The sequence below is a fragment of the Girardinichthys multiradiatus genome, chromosome 3, assembly GCF_021462225.1.
Source record: "Girardinichthys multiradiatus isolate DD_20200921_A chromosome 3, DD_fGirMul_XY1, whole genome shotgun sequence".
NCBI lineage: Eukaryota > Metazoa > Chordata > Actinopteri > Cyprinodontiformes > Goodeidae > Girardinichthys > Girardinichthys multiradiatus.
The window spans coordinates 20652141-20673320 of record NC_061796.1 but is presented as its reverse complement, the minus strand read 5'-3'; the positions used below and the strand labels follow the sequence as shown (position 1 = coordinate 20673320).

Sequence of the window (21180 nt, the reverse complement as noted above, 5' to 3'; positions counted from 1 at the left end):
ATGGGTCCTCACTTGGCCTACTGGTCAGCAGCTAAAAGATATTGGTCTCTGTGACATTTCATACATACACCCCTAGGAAAAAAAGACATGGATTACTAATTAGATGTTCATAGCAATAAACAGGAAGAAAAGAGCATAAAGGAGAATCTCTTACCAATGTGCCACCTCAACATGATTGTTTCAGACTGCTATATTCATACATACTCAATGAAGGTTCAGAGATCTTACTAAACAACTGGGTGAAAAATCTCTCTAAGGAGTTTGGAACAAATCCTGCAGAATTTTGTCTTTTCGCTTGCAATCTCTAAAGTCTTTTAGGACTGCTGTGCATTCTTGAAAATAACAGTTACATGGAAATTGGCGTAGAGAAAAGGTACAAGACAAATAGAAAAATGCTAGTATTCATAAAGAGAAAAACCAGAATAAATCCAAGAGCCCAGATTATCTTCTTAAGATACAGGGTTTGGTGGAGACTAAAGAAAAGAAGATGAATGCAAAAACTTGGGAAGAAAATGTTGCACACCAAAAAGAGTGCATTGATATAGCCACATCTTTTTCACTAAAGTTCTTTGTCACTGCTCACACCGCAGCCTTTCGTGTTATTATAGAAACGCGAATATGTGAAAAAAATCAAAACAACAACCATATTTTGTGGCAGTGGGGTGTGCTCTCAGTCTCCCTCGGAGAGACTGAGACGCAACTGAGTATGGGATGGAATCTGAGGCTGTGTCATGTAGGTGTGGGGATGCTGGGAAATGTGCAGGGTAATTTTAGACACACATTTAGAAACACACGGACACATGGAAGCAAGCAGTCACAAAAATTGCTCATAGTCTGAACTTTGCAAGGAGAGCCTTACAAACAAAAATACAGACTTGCTGAAAAGTATGGCTTGTTATTTTAAACACAATTTCCCTGTCAATTCGTCTGACAAAATGTTTTTATCATTGTTGCCATTCACTTTATAAAGTACACCTGTTCAGTTGCTTAACACAAATGACCAGTTAGTCACACGCATGATAGAGGCATCTGGTTGGGCTGAAGATGACTTGTTTCAGTTCAAACATGAATCAGAATCAGAATAGGAAAGACATGGAATTTAAGTGACTCTGAATAAAGACTCAAATGATCAGATAAAAAAAACAAAAAAGAAATCCTTGAGGAGAAAAATCTCTGCTACGATGCTTTATATCATGTAGATACATACTGTCCTGCCCTGATGATTTTTGAAAGACGAGATGTAAAAGATTCTATATGGCATGGGATTTTAATATATAAAACAAATGAGAACCGTACAGTAAATCCAGCTAGCTTAGCACAATGGCATGACCTCAAAATTAGGTGTCTGGGTGGATGCAGCTCTGACTACTGGAACAGCTATCCATGTTTACACAGAATGGTGGCTCTGACGGTCTTTACACACAGATTTCCAACACCCTGAGAGAGGAAAAAAAGTCCTGTTTTAATGATGCTGACATCCTCTTGAAAATGAACCATGTGTTGATAGACTTCTGCATGTCCAACTCACGATATTTGTGAGGTGTTTGCCTTTAATTTGATTTAGTTACAAAAAAATAATGAAAAACACAGACAAAACGTTTAGGATTATCATCAGGCACTGAGGCACAACAAACGCTGAATTATAGATTATTCTCTCTCTAGATACTGTTTAGAATCTTTTCAGACTGTTAAAAACAAATAAAGTCTTTAATTGGTGCTACAAACATTCTGGCAACTCATCTCTGGACAAATGTATGCAAAACCATGGTTAACTTTTATGGAAAATATCTTAAGAAGGAATTTCGGGCATAGAAATATTAAATTATTATTTGACTGTAAATGGTTAGCTGAGATGTGTGCATGCATGTGAGCTTGCACAGTTCTGATGCGTGAAAGCAGGAATAGCCTAAAATAAAAAAAGTTTCAGAATGCCCGAAATAGAAGTAGAATGATTATCTCATTGAGCACTCGATAACTAATTTATTTGTTAACTGCAGCCCTACTTTGAACGTGGCAGGACTGTTTGAAATAGGCTGGTCTGAGTACTTAAACTGCTAATCGAATTAGGTGAAAACAACATCGAAGCACGGATCCATTGTTCCACATATTAGGACGATAGTGGTGTAATTGTGTGGAGGTATTTTGTAACACATTTTCGGTTCTTTAGTACTAATTGATCATTGTTTAAGTGCCACAGCCTAACTGAGTAATGTTGCTGGCCAAGCCCATATTCTGCTGGCTACTTTCAGCAAAATAATTCATGATGTCACACATCTCAAATACTCTAAACTGGTTTCCTGTACATACAAATAAATACATTGTTGTCCAATGGCCACCAGAACCTAATGTAACAGAGTGCTTTTAGGATTTGGGGGAAGAACAGATTTGCATCATGAAAAAGCAGAAGACAAATCTGCAGTAACTTAATGATGCTATCATGTCAAATTGGACCAAAATCACAGAGGAATATTTTCGACACCTTGTTGAATCTTTGCAATGAGGAACTGAGGCAGCTTTTAAAGAAGAAGGATGTGCAACCCATTATTAATAAGGTGTACCCAATAAAATGAACAATGAGTGTATTATCCATCTGTTCTTTCACTGCCAATAAATGATATAAATAAAGGAAACATGCAATGTTTCATTTTGCTTCATTACAAAAACAGAAAACGTTAACCTAGAAATTGTCATTTTATTTATTAAAATTAGCCAAGTCATTACCCCTCCCAGTATGTTGAACAACTGTAGAAGTGCAAACACCTGAATGAACATTCATTCATTCATTTGGTTTTGAAAGAAAATTCCCTCCCTGTGATTGGACACCCAGTCCCCACATACCATGGTTCTCATTTAAAAAGAGCAGGGAGTCAAATATATGAGATTTAAAAGAGACCAAACCACAAAAAAAGACATGGCTGAGAGAATGCTGGACATTCTTTGGGCTGCTGCTCATATACTTACAAATACCCGTTTCTTTCAAGACATGAAAATGATTTCAGCTGTAATAATTTACAGCGGCCTTGTAACGGATGGTAAGAAAGGGAAAGAGGGCAGGATTACAGTGCTGTCATAATTTCTGGTCGGCATATCCCAGCCAAGCAGTCAGGTTTTAGCCTCTTTGATGAAGTCTTTTAACTCCTAATGATAAATGCATATAGCATTTTGAACATGTCAGGCCCACAATTGGATGTACAAGTTCTGTGTGTGTCTGAAAGTGTTAGTGAAATTGCAGCTTCATATACTCCATTAAAGTGTTTACATATGCCTGCTATTTTAGCCTTCACTTCTCTCCCATCTCAGCACTTGTCTCCTAGGGTGGCATAACAGTAAATCTTGGTTTTAGACACTGTGAGGCAATCATGTTTTGAACAGCAGACAATAAAAGCATAGCTGCGTAAATGAGTCATTTAATTATAACAGCGGATGTAATTAGTGGTGCACTTTAAACAGAATTGCAGCAAATGGCTATTGGGACTCGACCATGTTGCTAAAGTGACAGTTGGTTAAAGACTGTAAACACACATCGGTTTGTATGATTACAGACTTTCTTCATAACTTTCTATAGGCAACCTGGGGGAGCATACACGGAAGAATTTAACATAGATAAGACACAAGACTGTGCTTGGCTTGTATGTCAACTGTGTTCTAATCTTAGCGTTATCAATCATGATATTTAGAAGTGGGATCATCCAGAATTGGAGGGAAGATGTAAAAAGCAAGCTGGTGAGGATAATGTCTGGTTAGAAATGGAAGAAAGAACATAGATAGTGGTTAAACATAATTCCTGGGTTTCACTGCAGAGAAGAAAGTGGTGACTGTTAGCTTCTGTATGGAGAGGTTATGGGAATGACTCAGCAACAGTCTATCTGTATACATGGACAAGCTTGTGACCAGACTTATGATGTGAGTTTGTATAAGTATTTATTTCTGCATTGCACACACTGATGATCATATATGACTAAGAACAGGAAAGTGACTGCATTTTTGATGTGCATATTGAATGTGTGTAAGAGTGTGGAGTGCCACATGGTAAAGTGTGTCTGTTCAAACCAGGGTGGAGCATTGTGCGATGCAATCAATGGGAAAGCAGATGTAGGCACCACAGCCACAAAGTTACATGTCCTCTAACTATCAGAGGCTGAACACTGTTAGGCAGTACAGGCTGAAATTACATGGATGGTCTTACTGGTTTTTGAGCTGAAAGTCTGAGAAAAACTCCCGATTATGTTCCATGCCACAGATCATCATTTATCATCTGACTAGATAACAACAAGGCCAGGAAGTCAACAGTAAAGTAGACTAAGTGCAGTTTCCATGGACACTGAGCTTCAAGTCGATTAGCTGTTCTGGCTTACATAAAAACAAACATTTCAGCACAGGCAGAAGTATAAAGCTGATTTTGTTGTGAATCCTACATTGACTATTATTCCTCCCTGACACACCAGTAAGTCAGACTACCTCTGGCTACCCACCCCCCTGCACAATTTAAATGTCTGTCCTCTTTACTTGTTCTTTTTCTCCATCTCACTTGCAGCTGCACAAAGCATTAGGCACCCCTTTTATCTCCCTCATTACATGTGTTTGCCAGCTTCATATCTGCCCAACTGCTCTCTCCTTCGCACACGCATACGCTCTGTGGGGCTGTGGTTTTGAGGCAGCTATGACACAATCCAGATTCTTGGTGCCTATGGCAGGGAAATGTGTTTTGCACTAAAGTATTTCCCTCCAAAGTCCAGATTTTCCTTGCCCCACAGCTTTGATCCACATGGCACAAGGGGATGAAGGGTTGTGTCAACAGTCTTGTGTTTCAGTTGGCGGGCCTGCCAGACCCCCACAGTTCACTCATTGCTCTGTCATGGCAGGGGCACAGATACCACTATGAGGTGCAATTATACTTTGCATCCCACACTTTCCCAACAGCTGGCAAACACCCCCCTAAAGGACACAGGAGAATCCAAATAATGGCGCATGCAAAAACACCATCACACACTAAGTCTTGCATGCCTTAATGTTCAAAAATATACAGCTGAATGTTTAATAAGTGATCTGAGGGAGTTAATAACAGCTAGTACAGGCTGTGTGTGTGACTTCAAAGCAGATTATAATCAAACTGCATGAACCGTGTTTAAATTGAACAACAAAAAAAGATGTTAGAGATAGCATCTGAAATATGTAAGAAGCAGGAAGGGTAACTTTGTGATAAATCTGTAAACCTCTGTCCACTAAATGTATTCATGTCAAGCCATTGATGTTTTAGTAGTGCTTTTATAACAATAAATTTCTGGTTATACATGAAATCATAAATTTATCAGAGGAGCTTAGGTGAATAAAGAGTTTGTCTTACTGATAGATATCTTTTCGCAGCACAGTACGGGTCAGTGGGTTGTCAGCCTGTGGAGCCATGCTGAGGGAACCCAGCTTTAACACAAGGGTGTCTTCCTTCTTCTCACTGGACTCTGCAAAGAAACATCCAAATACATAATCAAACAAACACTGTATAGAAAGCGAGTAAATGACTGCACCAATTTAGACACTATAGTTTCCTAAATAGTTAACTGAATAAAATGCATTTAATTTGTCAAAAAGAAAATCAGTCAGTATCTCAAATTAGCCTCCTACACATATGCTAAAGATTAATTCAATAATACATGTATTTTGTTCAACTTCCTGCATGACATTGGCAAGATCAATAAATATCGAAGGGCATGAGGGACAAGATAATAGTTTTTTGCAGGGCTGGAACAGACCACAAGACCATGAAGCAGATGCTTGAGGTCACAACTTTCTGTGTCGCTAATCAGAAATTGAAGAAATATAAAACGACTATCATTTGCCTAAGATATATGAGGTAATGAACTTGGGAAAAGTAAGGGACCAGTCCACAGCTACTTGGAAGAAGACCATCATTGATCTGAAGCCAGTTGGAACAACACTCTTAGTAACACACCAAGCCACAGTTGATTGAAATCTTGCAAGAAAAGGATCCCAAACACAGCAGCAAATTTATACCTGTGTGGCTGCAAAACCAGAAAAAAACCCCAAATGTCCAAAGTTTAAGACAACTGATATGTCGATGTGGTAGTGCCTTAAAACGTTCTGAGCGACAGAGAGTCAAAAGGATAACTCGGACGTTAGTTTGACCTGGTAGAGGTGGTGCAGTAAGGTAATAATTTGTGGGTTTTTCCAGCCCTCTGCATAAGAGTGTAACATATCAGGTGGTCCTATTCATCTGAAGCTGCGTACATAATTTAAAAAGAACAAGACTTTTTTTTATCATCAAATTAAATGTATTTATATAGCACATTTAAAAATAACTGCCACTGGCCAACGCTGCACACAAAACAACAAATTACAGCAATAGTTCAAAATGACAAATTATTAAAAACATGACAAGACAAAATAAAACCATAAGTCAACTTTCATGCTGTATTAAAAGCCAGTGAGTACAAATGTGTTTCAAGAAGAAACTTAAAAACACCAAGAGTTAAAGGATGTCTGATATGAAGGGGGAGCTGGTTCCACAGTGTAAGAATTACAACTGAAAACACATACAACTAAAAGCAAATGATCATCAGATCTAAGAGATGTAGAGGACATAAAAGGCCGCAGCGTTCTGAACTAACTGCAGTTGCTAGAGGCCGGCCTGGCTAACACCAACATACAAAGAGTTACAGTAATCCAGTTGGAAGCTAATGAAAGGGTGAATAACCTGTTCAAAATCATCAGATAAAAATGGTTTCACTTTAGATAAAAGTCTGAGTAACTAATCTGCTTCTAAAAGTTAAAATTGGAATCAAGGATCATCCCAATGTTTTTACATAAAATTTTACAAATTGCTCCAGGCTATCTAGATATGGAAGAGAAAATGTGCTACGATTTCCACTGGGATTAAAATAAATAACTTCAATTTTATTTACATTGAAATTTAGAAAATTTTGGCCCATCTAAGCTTTTACTTTGATGAGACAGTTAAACGGTGGTTGTAGTAAAAGAGGACGAGCAACTGAAAATAGATCTGATTGTCATCTACATATGAATGAAATGAGATGTTACATTTTCTAAAGACTGAGCCTAAGGAGACATGTAAATGTAAAATAGAATGGGTTCAAGAATTGATCCTTAGGGAACTCCACATGCCACGGGAAATTTCTGGCGGACAAATAAGAAAAAAAAAGTCCAGTGCAATGCCTTTGAAGTCCAACCGGGAGATTAAAATATTGTAGTCAACTGTATCAAAGGCTGCTGTCAGATCTAAAAGCAGGAGAACATCTTTGACAATCTCAAGATACCTACAAAGACTCTCTCTTAACATAACAAAAGACACTTGTGGCTTATCATTGTTCCACTGTCGGTCAACCTTCCAACACTCCTGTCTGGCAGAATGAGTGGCATCGCTTAACCAAGGTTCAGACTTTGGGTTAGGTCTCACAGTCTCACAGTTAGCTCTCTCTTTGTTTTTGTATTTTGTGTGTTTTTATGTTTTTCGAGCCACAGTTCTGTGGTGTCGGGCCACAATCCTGTGGTCTCATTCAGTAGAAAGGAACTTCTCAACATCAGAGAGTCCTCTCTTGGTTTTTTTTTTACCATCTTTCATTGTTCCGAGGTTCACTGAGCTCCTGGCAAGCGGAGCTGCGGCTCTATATGGGATTCTGCGCCGAAAACGGCGGAGGGGAAAGCGTGCTGGCGCACTGGTAAAGCTCCGCAAAAGAGGACTTCGCACACCACTGCCTTCAATCCACCTGGCAAATGTCCGCTCTCTCAACAACAAGATGGACGAGCTGCTTCTTCTCACCGGTAAAAACACGGACCTCCATGGATCAGCGGTTCTCTGCTTTACCAAGACATGGCTGAGTGAAAACATCCCGGATTGAGCACTGCTGTTGCCGGACTTCCAGCTGCTTAGAGCGGATCGCAGCGCGGAGCTATCGGGGAAGAGGCGAGGAGGCGGAATCTGCTTTTATATAAATGAAAGTTGGTGCAGAGACGTAAAAGTGCTGGGAAAAACATGTAGCCCGGATCTGGAGTCATTTTCCATAATCTGTAAACCGTTTTATTCACCCAGAGAGTTTTCCTCGTTTATAATAATCGGCTCATATTTTCCACCGCATGGCTGCACTTCTGCCGCGGAAAAACATCTTGCTGAACTGATTACAGACCTGGAGAAAAAATACACGGACTCTTTCATCATAATACTGGGAGATTTTAACAGAGCAAACCTCTCAAATGAACTCCCCAAAAACAGACAGCATATTAGGTGTCCCACCAGAGACAAAAACACACTGGACCATTGTTACACAGCTTTAAAAGACTCATATCATGCTGTTACCAGGGCTGCTCTGGGTTTTTCGGATCATTATCTAATCCACCTCATCCCAACCTACAGACAGAGACTAAGAGCTTCCAAACCCAAGGTTCACACTGTTAAGACGTGGACTGAGGAATCAAAGCAGATGCTACAGGCCTGCTTTGAATGCACAGACTGGACTGTTTTTGAAACCTCAGCCACTGACTTAAACCAACTAACTGATGTGGTGACATCATACATCAGTTTCTGTGAGGACATGTGTGTGCAGACCAAGACCTTCTGCACCTTTGGGAACAATAAGCCATGGTTTGCTTCACACCTCAGGAATCTGCGCAGGGAAAAGGAAGAAGCTCACAGCAGTGGAGATTGGGCGCGGTACAGGCAGACCAGGAACAAACTAACAAAAGAGATCAAAGCAGCTAAGAGAAGCTACAGTGAGAAACTTAAGAACAGCCTTTCTACTGGCGACACTTCAGCTGTATGGACTGGTCTGAGAAACCTGACTGCCTACAAGAGCCCCTCCACCCATCCTGAGCAGAGTCGTCTCCTGGCCAACCGTCTGAATGGCTTCTACTGCAGACGTGACAAGAAGCCAGTCACACCTCAAATCATCCCCTCCACATCCCATTCAGGAACAAATTCCTCCCATATAGCAACCAACCCCCCACCATCAGATCCTCTGCCTGCACTAAAAATCTCCGAGGAAGAGGTAAACAGGCTCTTTCAGCGCATGAAAACAAAGAAAGCTAGAGGACCTGATAACGTCTCCCCATCATGTCTGAAAGCCTGCGCACATCAACTCGCTCTGATCTTCACAAGGATCTTCAACAAGTCACTGGAGAAATGTGAGGTCCACTGCTGCCTCAAACGATCCACCATCATCCCGGTTCCCAAGAAACCCACCATCGTAGGATTAAAAGACTACAGGCCTGTAGCCCTGACGTCTGTGATCATGAAATCCTTTGAGCGGCTGGTGCTGAAGCACCTGAAAGACATCACAGGCCCCCTGCTGGACCCCCTGCAATTTGCTTTCCGAGCAAACAGGTCGGCAGATGATGCTGTTAACTTAGGTCTACACTTCATCCTGCAACACCTCGACCACCCAGGGACATACGCCAGGATCCTGTTTATAGACTTCAGCTCGGCCTTCAACACCATCATACCAGACATTCTCCACCAGAAGCTCACCCAGCTCAACGTCCCAGCCTCCACCTGTCAGTGGATCAACAGCTTCATGACAGACCGACAGCAGCAGGTGAGACTGGGGAGCATCTTCTCCCGATCCAGATCAATAAGTACTGGTGCCCCCCAGGGGTGTGTTCTATCCCCACTCCTCTTCTCTCTGTACACAAACGACTGCACCTCATCGGACTCGTCCGTGAAACTCCTTAAGTTTGCAGACGACACCACTGTCATTGGACTGATCCAGGACGGTGATGAGTCTGCATACAGACAGCAGGTGGATCGGCTGGTACACTGGTGCAGTCAGAACTACCTTGAACTGAACCCAGTCAAGACTGTGGAAATTGTGGTGGACTTTCGGAGAACACCACCCCCATACACCCCCCTCACCATCCTCAACAACACTGTATCGGCTGTGGACCACTTCAGGTTCTTAGGAACCACCATCTCTGAGGACCTGAGATGGTCTTCACACATAGACACTGTTTGAAAGAAGGCCCAGCAGAGACTGTACTTCCTGAGGCAACTCAAGAAGTTCAACCTTCCACAGGAGCTGCTGGTCATCTTCTACACTGCCATCATTCAGTCTGCCTTGTCTTCGTCCATCTCAGTGTGGTTTGGCTCATCCACAAAACAGGACAGGTCCAGACTGCAACGAATAATCAGGACTGCAGAGAGAATAATCAGAGCTGACCTTCCCTCCATCCAGGACTTATACAGGTCTAGGGTCAAGAAAAGAGCTGCTAAAATCTCTGCAGACCCCACACACCCTGCACATAAACTCTTCAGAGATTTACCTTCAGGCCGCCGCTACAGAGCACTGTTCACTAAAACCAGCCGCCACAGAGACAGTTTCTTCCCCCAGGCTGTTTCTCTGATGAACATTCAATAGAGTACAGAACAACAGCATACAGATGTTGCAAATGCACCTTTTTTATTAGATATGTGTATATTGTACATTGTATATATGTATATTCTGTAATGCAAAAACAGAACAAAAGAGCAAAGTGTACCAGAGTCAAATTCCTTGTTTGTATGCACGAACTTGGCAATAAAGCTGATTCTGATTCTGATTAAAACCAGCAGGATTCTGTAAAACTGTGTTAAAAGCAACAGAAAACTGTTCAGCTGCTGATGCATTAAAAACATGACAATGTGTCGGAATCGAAGGTTAAATCACAATAATGCAAAGAGGTTTCAGACACAACAGGACAGCGATCAGAAAACACAGCTACTACCCCTCCCCAACGCCCAGTCGTCCTCTGGGCATTCAAATATGAACAGTCTCCCAGTAAAAGATCAGAGAAACAACTGATGTCACTTTTCAATGCTCTGCCAGGTTTCAGTCACACACATAAATCCAAGCCACGCATACCTAAAAAAGTCAATCAAAATTAAGTTTTTTTGGCCAGCGATCTAGCATTTAGCAGGGCCATCCTTTTAGGCAGCACAGTCTGATGAGACGATGACCGAGGGGCCCAGTTCAGCACCCCAACCCTGCAGTCCCTAAAGCCTTCAAAACAGCGGCGAGCAGAACCACTGTAAATACTGTATCCCACCAATCGAACCAAACAGGCCAAGATAGGATCCACAAAGGGCCAGGACAAATGATGAACAGATTCAGTCACCTAAGACACCGATACGCAGATCGGTAGGCAACTTGAGGTTAAGTGCCTTGCCCAGGGGCACATCGACATTTGGCAGGAGGAAGCTGGAATCAAACCCACAACCTTCTGACTGCAAGATGACTAACTCTTCCTACTGAGCCACAGTCGCCTCAGGTACACAGGTACATCAGCCAGCAAAGGTTGATCCTTGGTGCTGTACTCATTATGATTAAAATAGGCGAGCTTGGTGGCAGATAAACAAAGATCCATCAGTGACTGACGTTAATGCACATAAATTGAGTTTATCTCAATGATAAAAAGTGTCAAAAACCCACGGCAAGCCATGAACACTGCCACCATGTCGTATTAATATCATGTCCTCATATATAAAACCTTTGAATTTCACAGAGAGTAAAAACACTTCTTTGTTGACTGTGTTTGTGTGGTAAGCAGGGCAAACAACTCCCTCCCCAAGTTACTTTTAGTCCCTTTCACTTACTCACGCTCTCTGACTTAAAAGTGCCATCCAAAATTTTAAGATGATATCGCCAATCCCTAGTTCCTGCTATGCTTGATATGAAGTTTTTGAACTGAATGAACTGGATGTCTATTTAAATTTTTCACACAAGCACCGCTGATTTTGGATATAAGAACAGTGTGACACAGTCGGAGAAAAAAAGTCAGCCCAATTAAATAAAATGTTAAAAATCATGCAGGTGTAACAATAACTACAGAAGTGTATATAAACTATTAGCTTTAACAGATCTAACACTGTTTGTTATTGTCATAAAATGTAAAATATAGTAATGTAAGCCCATTCTCTGGCATTTCTGTTATATTACTATGTCACTGTTTCCAAGTATGAGTCAAAAAATAAATATTTCACCTGAAGCTGCATGCCTGTCTTGTGCTCCATGGCAGAAGACTCTGATCACACTGGTGTTGATGTAAATGAGAGGCAAACACCTAGAAGTCAATGTGTGGCTCCGCATTGGCTGGCCTGCGGACTTTCCACGATCTCTGTAGCGTCTTGGTACTCTAGTCTGAGGAGATATCAAGCCACAAGTATAAATAGCAAACAGAAGGTCATAGTTATGCTGTGTTTTATTATTGGTTTAAACAATAACTAAAAAAGTAAATCATCACTACAGTATAATACACTAACTGATACTCCTATTTTTTTTTTTTTACTTCTTACAATTTCAATGAATTGTCCCCCACATATATGAGTTCAAAAATATAATTAATTCGTTTTCTCTTCCTGAAGACAATGTCTCCCCAATATACACAACACTTTTTTTCACCTGAAACACCCCTGCAACAGTAGCCAGTAAGGGACAAAATAACACCACGTCAAAGGGTTGGGCAGTTAGCAGGATCTCTCTCAGATACTGAGGTGAGCTGTCTGCCAGGGGGTCATTCGCGATCCTCTGGCTTGTATTGGCCATGCTGCTGCGTGACGGACGCTCTGGTCGGGTGATGAGTTTGTGCCGAACATTTTTGGTAACAGCTTGAGTGTAGGTAATTGACAGAAAACCATGCTGCTGATGAGAACCTTCCAGGATTTTAGCTGCCATCTGATATGAGACAGGACAAATCAGTCTGACAATATACAAGATCAAACAGAGCAAGGCTAACAAATGTTCACTATAACTTTGGCTTGATGTTTGGATGAGGATAATTTTTTATTTTTGTTATTTTAAAATGAGACCAGACCTCTAGATACTCAGTAAGTTGAACAATGATTTTGGACAAGAAATGTTTTTTCATTAAAAAACAGACTTGACCTCATCCAAACAACACAGCCATATTTAATGACAAACTCTAAAAGGAAAAGCAAGCTGAAGCTACTGACATGGAAGGCTTAGAGAACAAATTTCATCTTTAGTAAAATAATTTAGCATGAAGCAGGAAATCAGTCCACATTAAAAACATCGGATTTTATACACTAAAAGTTTTTTTATTCTAATGTTTTGACATATTGCAAATATTAAACAAATTAAGTTAGATACCTAGAAAGTAAAAAAAAATCTTGAAATATCTCTTGGTGGATTGATTTAGGACATCAAAGTCTGTAAAAACATCCAGTAACAGTGGACATTAAAATTTTTTAAGAATTATGTTGCCTATTCTCTTTCCAGCACTTATTAGCAAGATGTTTTAGGACATTTAGGGTTAGGGTTCATTTAGAAGCGGACCAAGACCACCTCAAAAAGTGCAATCTGAGTGCAAAGTGTATTCACATTGAGTGTATTCATACCTGCACAAAAGGTCCGCAACAAACTCTGGTCCTTTTAAAGTCGACCAAAAGTGGCAGGTGTGAGTACACCTTTAATAACTTAAATGAAGTATTATGCTGGGAATGGAGATAGGTCTGCGCTTATGATTAAATGACTCAGATCAGTATCATCGACAGAAAAATCTGGATTGGAACATCTCTAGTCAGTGATGATGTTTTATTATTATTGATAGAATCATTTCTTTTGAAGTGATAAGGGTCAGACTGCGTTTTTATAAGAAATATATTTTTTTCAAAGAATGTCTGAAATTGATAAAATAATCAAAGCCTTTGATCCATCTGAACAAAGAACTCCCGAGCCACTGTTGATGGATGTTAAACAGAGTCAACAAAAAAAGAAAAGGAAGGTTGATTCTTACAGGAGGGGAAAAGCCAGAGAAGTGGCTGAAAGAGCCTTGCTTGCTGACGGGTCGAACCAACACAGTGCGTCTGTTCAGCTTGTCAGTGCAAGACAGGACCACTCCTCCACAGCTGCCCGAGGTCTGAACACCCTCCTCCATACTGGAGGTGAGGAGAGGGAAGAAAATAACAGAGGAAGTAGATGCAAAAAAAGGAAAAGAGGGACATGGAGGAAAGACGTGTATTCAGATCAAGTAGAAAAGGAGTAGAGACAAAATGAAAGAAAAGCCAGACACCTACATCGTTGTCAAAGATTTTCAATAAAATTAGGTAAGGAGGCAATTGATTGAACCCAAAGAAAGTTCTTGAGGTTGATTCAGCTGAAACATTTAGGAATGGTCTTATAGTTTACCTCAACAGAGACTGAAGCAACTGTTCATTCTAAACGTGAACCATATTTCAAATGGAAATAGCACAATCAAGGTAAAAGCTTATGGAGAACCCCTCTAAGTTGCTATTATTTCAGTGCTCACCTTTAACGTTATTTTCTCTGTGCCAATATAAGACCATCACAAGAATAAGGTTTTATAAAAAAAAAAAGAATGGAAGTCCATGTTCTAGGAGTCTTTAACGCACACAAAGATTAGCTTTGACCAGATTTTAATTGGCTTGAGAATTCAATCAAGAAGTAACTGGAGAGACAGGTGATAGCAAACAATACAAAATTATCTAAACCATTTATCCAGCCAATCTTTTTAGTTATTTTATGATGAATTTAACGTGTTCCATACATTATGCTTGTCTACATGTTTTAATCAGCCAAAAACAATGTCCAGTCTCTTTAGTTTACATTTGTTTTCCTGTCTGTCCAGCATCAGAAAAGATGAAGAATCTTAATTAAGAGCAGCAGCGCAGCAAGAGACGGTAAATAAAGAACTAAGGCTTATATGGCTGCTCTGGGAACACACAAGAGCCTCACCACAGCTGTCTCCTTGCAATGTAGAACGTTTCCTTCATATTGCCCAGATTGAAAGCCTTGCCCTGGCCTAGAGAAATATGCAAGACCAACCTTAAAATAAGTATTTTGTCACAAAGACCACTCCTAGGGAAAGTAAAAGTCATCCTAAAGAAAAGAACAGTTAATTTATTTAGTGAACCACAAACTGACACAATGCCTGAAAGCATCCAACAATAGCAGCCTTCCTGTGGCTTGAACTGAACTGTGTGCTATTTTAACTGAATTCGGACTCAAAAGCATTCTATATAAATTAATAAATACAAAATGGGCCTGAATGTGTAAAATGCATTGAGGTGACTTTTGTTGGTAGTTGGTGGCGTGTAAGAAATCTGAATAGAACTAGATTCAATTTAGATTTTAAATAAGGCAAAAAAAAGCTGAAAAGAACAAAACAATGCATAACACCGTGTTTTTCCTAATTTTATTTTACAAGAGAGAGGCCAAAATGCAGAAGCAGCATGTAGACATATTTCATAATCTGTCTCTAATTTCTGCTGCCTGCAGAAAGGAAATGAGATACAGGGTTTACGGCAGAGATGATCTCCTGAATTAAGCGACCTCTAATCAGATATTTAGGCAGGTCATGTGTAATGACAAATATGAGGCCCTATTTGCACTTAGTTCTGTAGGTTAGCTAGTGAAATGACCTATATGGTCTTATGAAACAGCTTCAAGCTAAACAAAGCATTGCATTTGGATAAAAAGGATGAAGGGTTGATTACGTACAGGTACTCAATCAATCACACATTGATACAGGTAATCATTCTCTGAGATCATTGCTTCAGTATTATAAATTACCCATTTACTTTTACTAAGAAACTCAAATTTAATCATCTGCCCATTGAATTAATTTGTCTGTCAGGTAACTTCAGCACTTTCAGTTTTTGTAGAGTAAGTAAGAGCAATCTTGAGTATTCACATACTGACTTTATGTTGGCTGAATCATGACATATTTTAATATGAAGACCAGGAAGTGAATTTGTTTTTAACTCATGTTTAGATGAACAAAAAAAAAACAACAATTTAAATAAAATCAATTTAAACAATTGTGACTCAGAGTTTTTCTGTGTGTCCTTCCTAAGAGTCATTTTCCAGTCACAGCTTTTGGTAGCACAGCTGGAAAACATCAGCTTCAACTTGTGTGAAATGCTTGGAGCGAATAGGGGTGAAGTGTCACTTCTCTTCTTTGGGGGCATTTCTGAGTAACAGTATAGTTTAATAAACATCAAAGAGTTGAAAGACAATGTTAAAATAAGGAGAACATAATAATCTTTTGAACTTTCCATAAGACAGCAAACATCCCTAACATATTTAGTACTGAATCACCTCTTTACCTTTCCACTTTCATGTCTTTGAATACTATTCAAGCGTCTTCCATGCCATCTAAGGTTTCTGTGTCCATCTATTTTGTATTCCTTGTGACCTTCTGTAATTGTTCCTCCCTACTCCACCTTTTCTTTCCTTATCCTATTCTGATACAATCACTGATTCAATTATGTATTTACCTCCCACATTTGCCTGCCCTATGTAATGGCCTATTCATTTTCCAGCAGTGACACAGCTTCAGCCAGACAAGACATTTTATCTGTCAAACCTGATCTAATCTGACCCTTTGTACACAAATAACCTGGGCTGGGTGATGAAATACTGAGCAATTATCTATTCAGAATGATTCATACAGACTCCACTCACTGTGAGCACTATTTTATAAGTGAATCAGAGAGATTGGAGTGGGCCAGGAGCCCAGAGATTCTCCACTGTGGCCTGAACAGCCATGACTGTAAACTGGCATTGATAATGAATTGCTTCTGCTGGCCAGATCCGTGGTTGGTAAAGTGTGTTGAGACCACATTATTAAATGCACATTCACTGTAATAACGTAGAAATGAGAAAATTGACTTATTATCTACTTAAGGAGGAATAGAGGTCTAGTAAAAAGATTAGGCCTGGCACTGTCTCAAAAGCAATTGAACACACACCTGTGGAGAACAGAGCAGAATCATATAATCATCCACTGCATCTACACACACTATACATGTCTAACCACTGACATTGTTCTGGCTAGGGTTGATAACTGTGTGAAACATATGTGGTCCTACAGCATTACACATCAAGCTGCAACCAACACAGGGAGGTCTGGGGAATGCCAGTTAGTCAGTGAGGTTTAAAGCCAAACAAACAGCCTCAATCACTCTTTGACCTTTGCTGATGTTCCTAGGATCCAACTAAAGTGATTTTAAAACCTGGCAAATCAAAATCCATGACTATTATCATGTTAGTTGTGAGGGAATCCATTTTTTATGATGGGGTTGAATTCAGTCAGGGCCTCTGATGGTCCACTCTTACTGTCTGGCTTGACTAGACCAAGAGACACTTGGAAACAAAAACGCAGACAAAATAACACATGGACCTCAAAATGTAGCCAAGCATCCTGCTGGATGCAGTACTCTGCTATTTCATTACTACTTCATTATCTTTCCAGAGCTGGACAAGGTGAACTATGGGATTCTGAGATCTTCTGTTTGAGGGCAGCAGACATATGAGGCGGAGAGAAAATATGCTTAACGAGCCAGTTTTACAGGAGACATTTTGACTTAGTTGAATAGGGAACACACGTGTGTTAATGAGGGCTGTGTTCCACTTCTCTATCTGTCTGTTTGTTAAGTGTGTGTTTGTTAAGAGTGTGTTTGTTAAGTGTGTGTTTGTTAAGAGTGTGAGCAAAACCAGAACTTCCTCTAAATGAAATACAGCCTTAGTTATTTTGAGTTAAACTATCTGTGGTGGAATATTCTAATCACAAAGCACTTCAACTTACTACAAAATGTTATTAAAAACAATAATAAAACAAACATATGTACAGAGGTTTTATAGAAACAATATGTTTACATGTGTTTACCTGCTGTAAATGGATTCATACCTGCATCGGTAGTGATCAATGTTGAAGCTGCCAACTTTGCATTTGATCTTTGTATAGACATCCTGGATATCTACAGATGCACTCAGATCTTCTAATTCACTGGTGACACAGATTTCTGGAGGGAAAAAAAGATAAAAACATGTTTTCTAAGTTTTAATCTCATCAAGATTAAACTAAATTTAAAAGCAGATCTGAACTGTATTTTTATACATAATTTTATATCTTTTTTTTAATATTTCTGTAGATTCCAATTTCTTGCCAGCAATGCAATTTTGTTTCTTGCTTCAGCTTGTTGAATAGCCATCATTCTAATTAGCAAACAGGACACACAGCTCATCCAGGAATTGACTTTTGTCTTGGTTCATTGATTCAGCAGTTGTCTTTGGTTTTAGAAGCTTAGTTGGACCAGAATAGGCTAATTAGAGTTGAATCCAGCCTGTCACATATATCTGTTCTATGCGGGTTTTTAAAAGAGTTGAAAATGTTTTACATGAAAATATAAAAGAACTGGTGAGAGAAATTAGGTGTTTGGATTAGGACAAAATCTAAAGAAAGGTTTTGTGCATTTCTCTATTCAGCTTTAAGCCCAACTGTCCACCCACTACAGGCAACATGACTAACCATCATAGGATAGATATACTTTGTGCTGAACAAAGCCTTTAGCCTTAACACTTGAGTATAATTATTTCCACTGAGAAAGTCCCCTAGTAACAGACCAGCTGGGGAAAATGGGCTTCATGCATGTGAAACTAAAGATGCTGCACTGTTGCTTGTGGCGACTCTGAGAAATATCCCCCACTAGCTTATTAATAATAAATAACAAAGTTGGTGTGGATACTGAATGGAAAAACAATTCTTTGAAGTTGTTTCTCTCAGAAATAGCAAGCTCACTGACAAATGTGTCTCTCTATCCAGAGTTTTAGGATCTCATAATGTCACCCTGAATGCTTCAGCAGTCTGTGTGTAACTCTAAGGCTTTACATACTATAAGCCAACATGTAATGCCTTATACTACACATAGACATAGAACATTTGACAGTGTATTGGCTTTGCTGCCCAGTACAAACGGTACGCCAAGGCTTCCAAACAAAGATGCTATAACATTTATGTTGATCTAATATTGATTCCGTTGAATAATATCTAATTCAGCTGTGCTTCTAATAATTTAGCTGCTTTTAGTTCAGCTAATTTGGTTCATCAAACAATTATTTAAGGGGTGGATGTGAAACCCTTAAATGTAATATTTATACAACTAATGTTAATCAGATGAGCTTTGTGCTGCTAAGGCCTTACAGCTTAACAATATACTCACTACAGGTCCTTCTCAAAATATTAGCATATTGTGATAAAGTTCATTATTTTCCATAATGTCATGATGAAAATTTAACATTAATATATTTTAGATTCATTGCACACTAACTGAAATATTTCAGGACTTTTATTGTCTTAATACGGATGATTTTGGCATAAAGCTCATGAAAACCCAAAATTCCTATCTCACAAAATTAGCATATCATTAAAAGGGTCTCTAAACGAGCTATGAACCTAATCATCTGAATCAACGAGTTAACTCTAAACACCTGCAAAAGATTCCTGAGGCCTTTAAAACTCCCAGCCTGGTTCATCACTCAAAACCCCAATCATGGGTAAGACTGCCGACCTGACTGCTGTCCAGAAGGCCACTATTGACACCCTCAAGCAAGAGGGTAAGACACAGAAAGAAATTTCTGAACGAATAGGCTGTTCCCGGAGTGCTGTATCAAGGCACCTCAGTGGGAAGTCTGTGAGAAGGAAAAAGTGTGGCAGAAAACGCTGCACAACGAGAAGAGGTGACCGGACCCTGAGGAAGATTGTGGAGAAGGGCCGATTCCAGACCTTGGAGGACCTGCGGAAGCAGTGGACTGAGTCTGGAGTAGAAATATCCAGAGCCACCGTGCACAGGCGTGTGCAGGAAATGGGCTACAGGTGCCGCATTCCCCAGGTCAAGCCACTTTTGAACCAGAAACAGCGGCAGAAGCGCCTGACCTGGGCTACAGAGAAGCAGCACTGGACTGTTGCTCAGTGGTCCAAAATACTTTTTTCGGATGAAAGCAAATTCTGCATGTCATTCGGAAATCAAGGTGCCAGAGTCTGGAGGAAGACTGGGGAGAAGGAAATGCCAAAATGCCAGAAGTCCAGTGTCAAGTACCCACAGTCAGTGATGGTCTGGGTTGCCGTGTCAGCTGCTGGTGTTGGTCCACCGTGTTTTATAAAGGGCAGGGTCAATGCAGCTAGCTATCAGGAGATTTTGGAGCACTTCATGCTTCCATCTGCTGAAAAGCTTTATGGAGATGAAGATTTCATTTTTCAGCACGACCTGGCACCTGCTCACAGTGCCAAAACCACTGGTAAATGGTTTACTGACCATGGTATCACTGTGCTCAATTGGCCTGCCAACTCTCCTGACCTGAACCCCATAGAGAATCTGTGGGATATTGTGAAGAGAACGTTGAGAGACTCAAGACCCAACACTCTGGATGAGCTAAAGGCCGCTATCGAAGCATCCTGGGCCTCCATAAGACCTCAGCAGTGCCACAGGCTGATATCCTCCATGCCACGCCGCATTGAAGCAGTCATTTCTGCAAAAGGAATCCCGACCAAGTATTGAGTGTATAACTGTACATGATTATTTGAAGGTTGACGTTTTTTGTATTAAAAACACTTTTCTTTTATTGGTCGGATGAAATATGCTAATTTTGTGAGATAGGAATTTTGGGTTTTCATGAGCTGTATGCCAAAATCATCCGTATTAAGACAATAAAAGACCTGAAATATTTCAGTTAGTGTGCAATGAATCTAAAATATATGAATGTTAAATTTTCATCATGACATTATGGAAAATAATGAACTTTATCACAATATGCTAATATTTTGAGAAGGACCTGTATATGGTGACAATGATGTGTGATCCAGATGCTCAGATGGCATCTGTTCCTCTACGTTTATACTACATCAGGGAATGTAGATATCACTACCGGTATATCTCTAAAAGGTATTTTCTTACATTAATCTGACACATTAGATCATTGCATAATATCATCTTGTGTTATTAGCTTCCCTATCTTAAAAAGCACAGCAGTTCTGTCCTGCAAAGAAAAAAAAGGATTTACTATTAGGTTTTCAAAAATGCTGCCTACAAATATGTACGCATTACTACACGAAATAGTTTGGTACATTTTACATTAAGATCAAATACTTTTTAAAGACGTTGCTAAGTAAAACCATCTCTCTCCGCGTCGTCTAAAACATTCCACGTTAAAAACCCTTTAACTTGGTGATTTGCTTGGCAGATGCTTAACATTACAGCCAGCAATTAAAGGTAGATCCAGTCTTTCATCTCCCAGTAAATCTTAAGGAGACAAAAGATGGTTTGCTTGGGATTCATCACCCACCTATTTATTTGTCTTTTCCTTCATCCCAACATCTTGTCTGTAGTATTTCTGTGCTGAGTGCAAAACGTATTGCTAAAAAGTC

At 39.9% G+C, this 21180-nt stretch overlaps 1 protein-coding gene across 1 annotated transcript in view; it reads right to left on the bottom strand.

The window, feature by feature from the left end:
- Positions 1-21180, bottom strand: part of LOC124866321 (vacuolar protein sorting-associated protein 13B-like) — a 370362-nt gene that overhangs the window by 147721 nt on the left and 201461 nt on the right. The window contains exons 27-31 of the mRNA XM_047362057.1: positions 17668-17782; positions 13753-13894; positions 12399-12671; positions 11981-12137; positions 5345-5456 (exon numbers count right to left, since the gene is read on the bottom strand). Coding sequence (XP_047218013.1) covers positions 5345-5456; positions 11981-12137; positions 12399-12671; positions 13753-13894; positions 17668-17782 — 799 coding nt within the window. The remainder of the gene's footprint in view (positions 1-5344; positions 5457-11980; positions 12138-12398; positions 12672-13752; positions 13895-17667; positions 17783-21180) is intronic.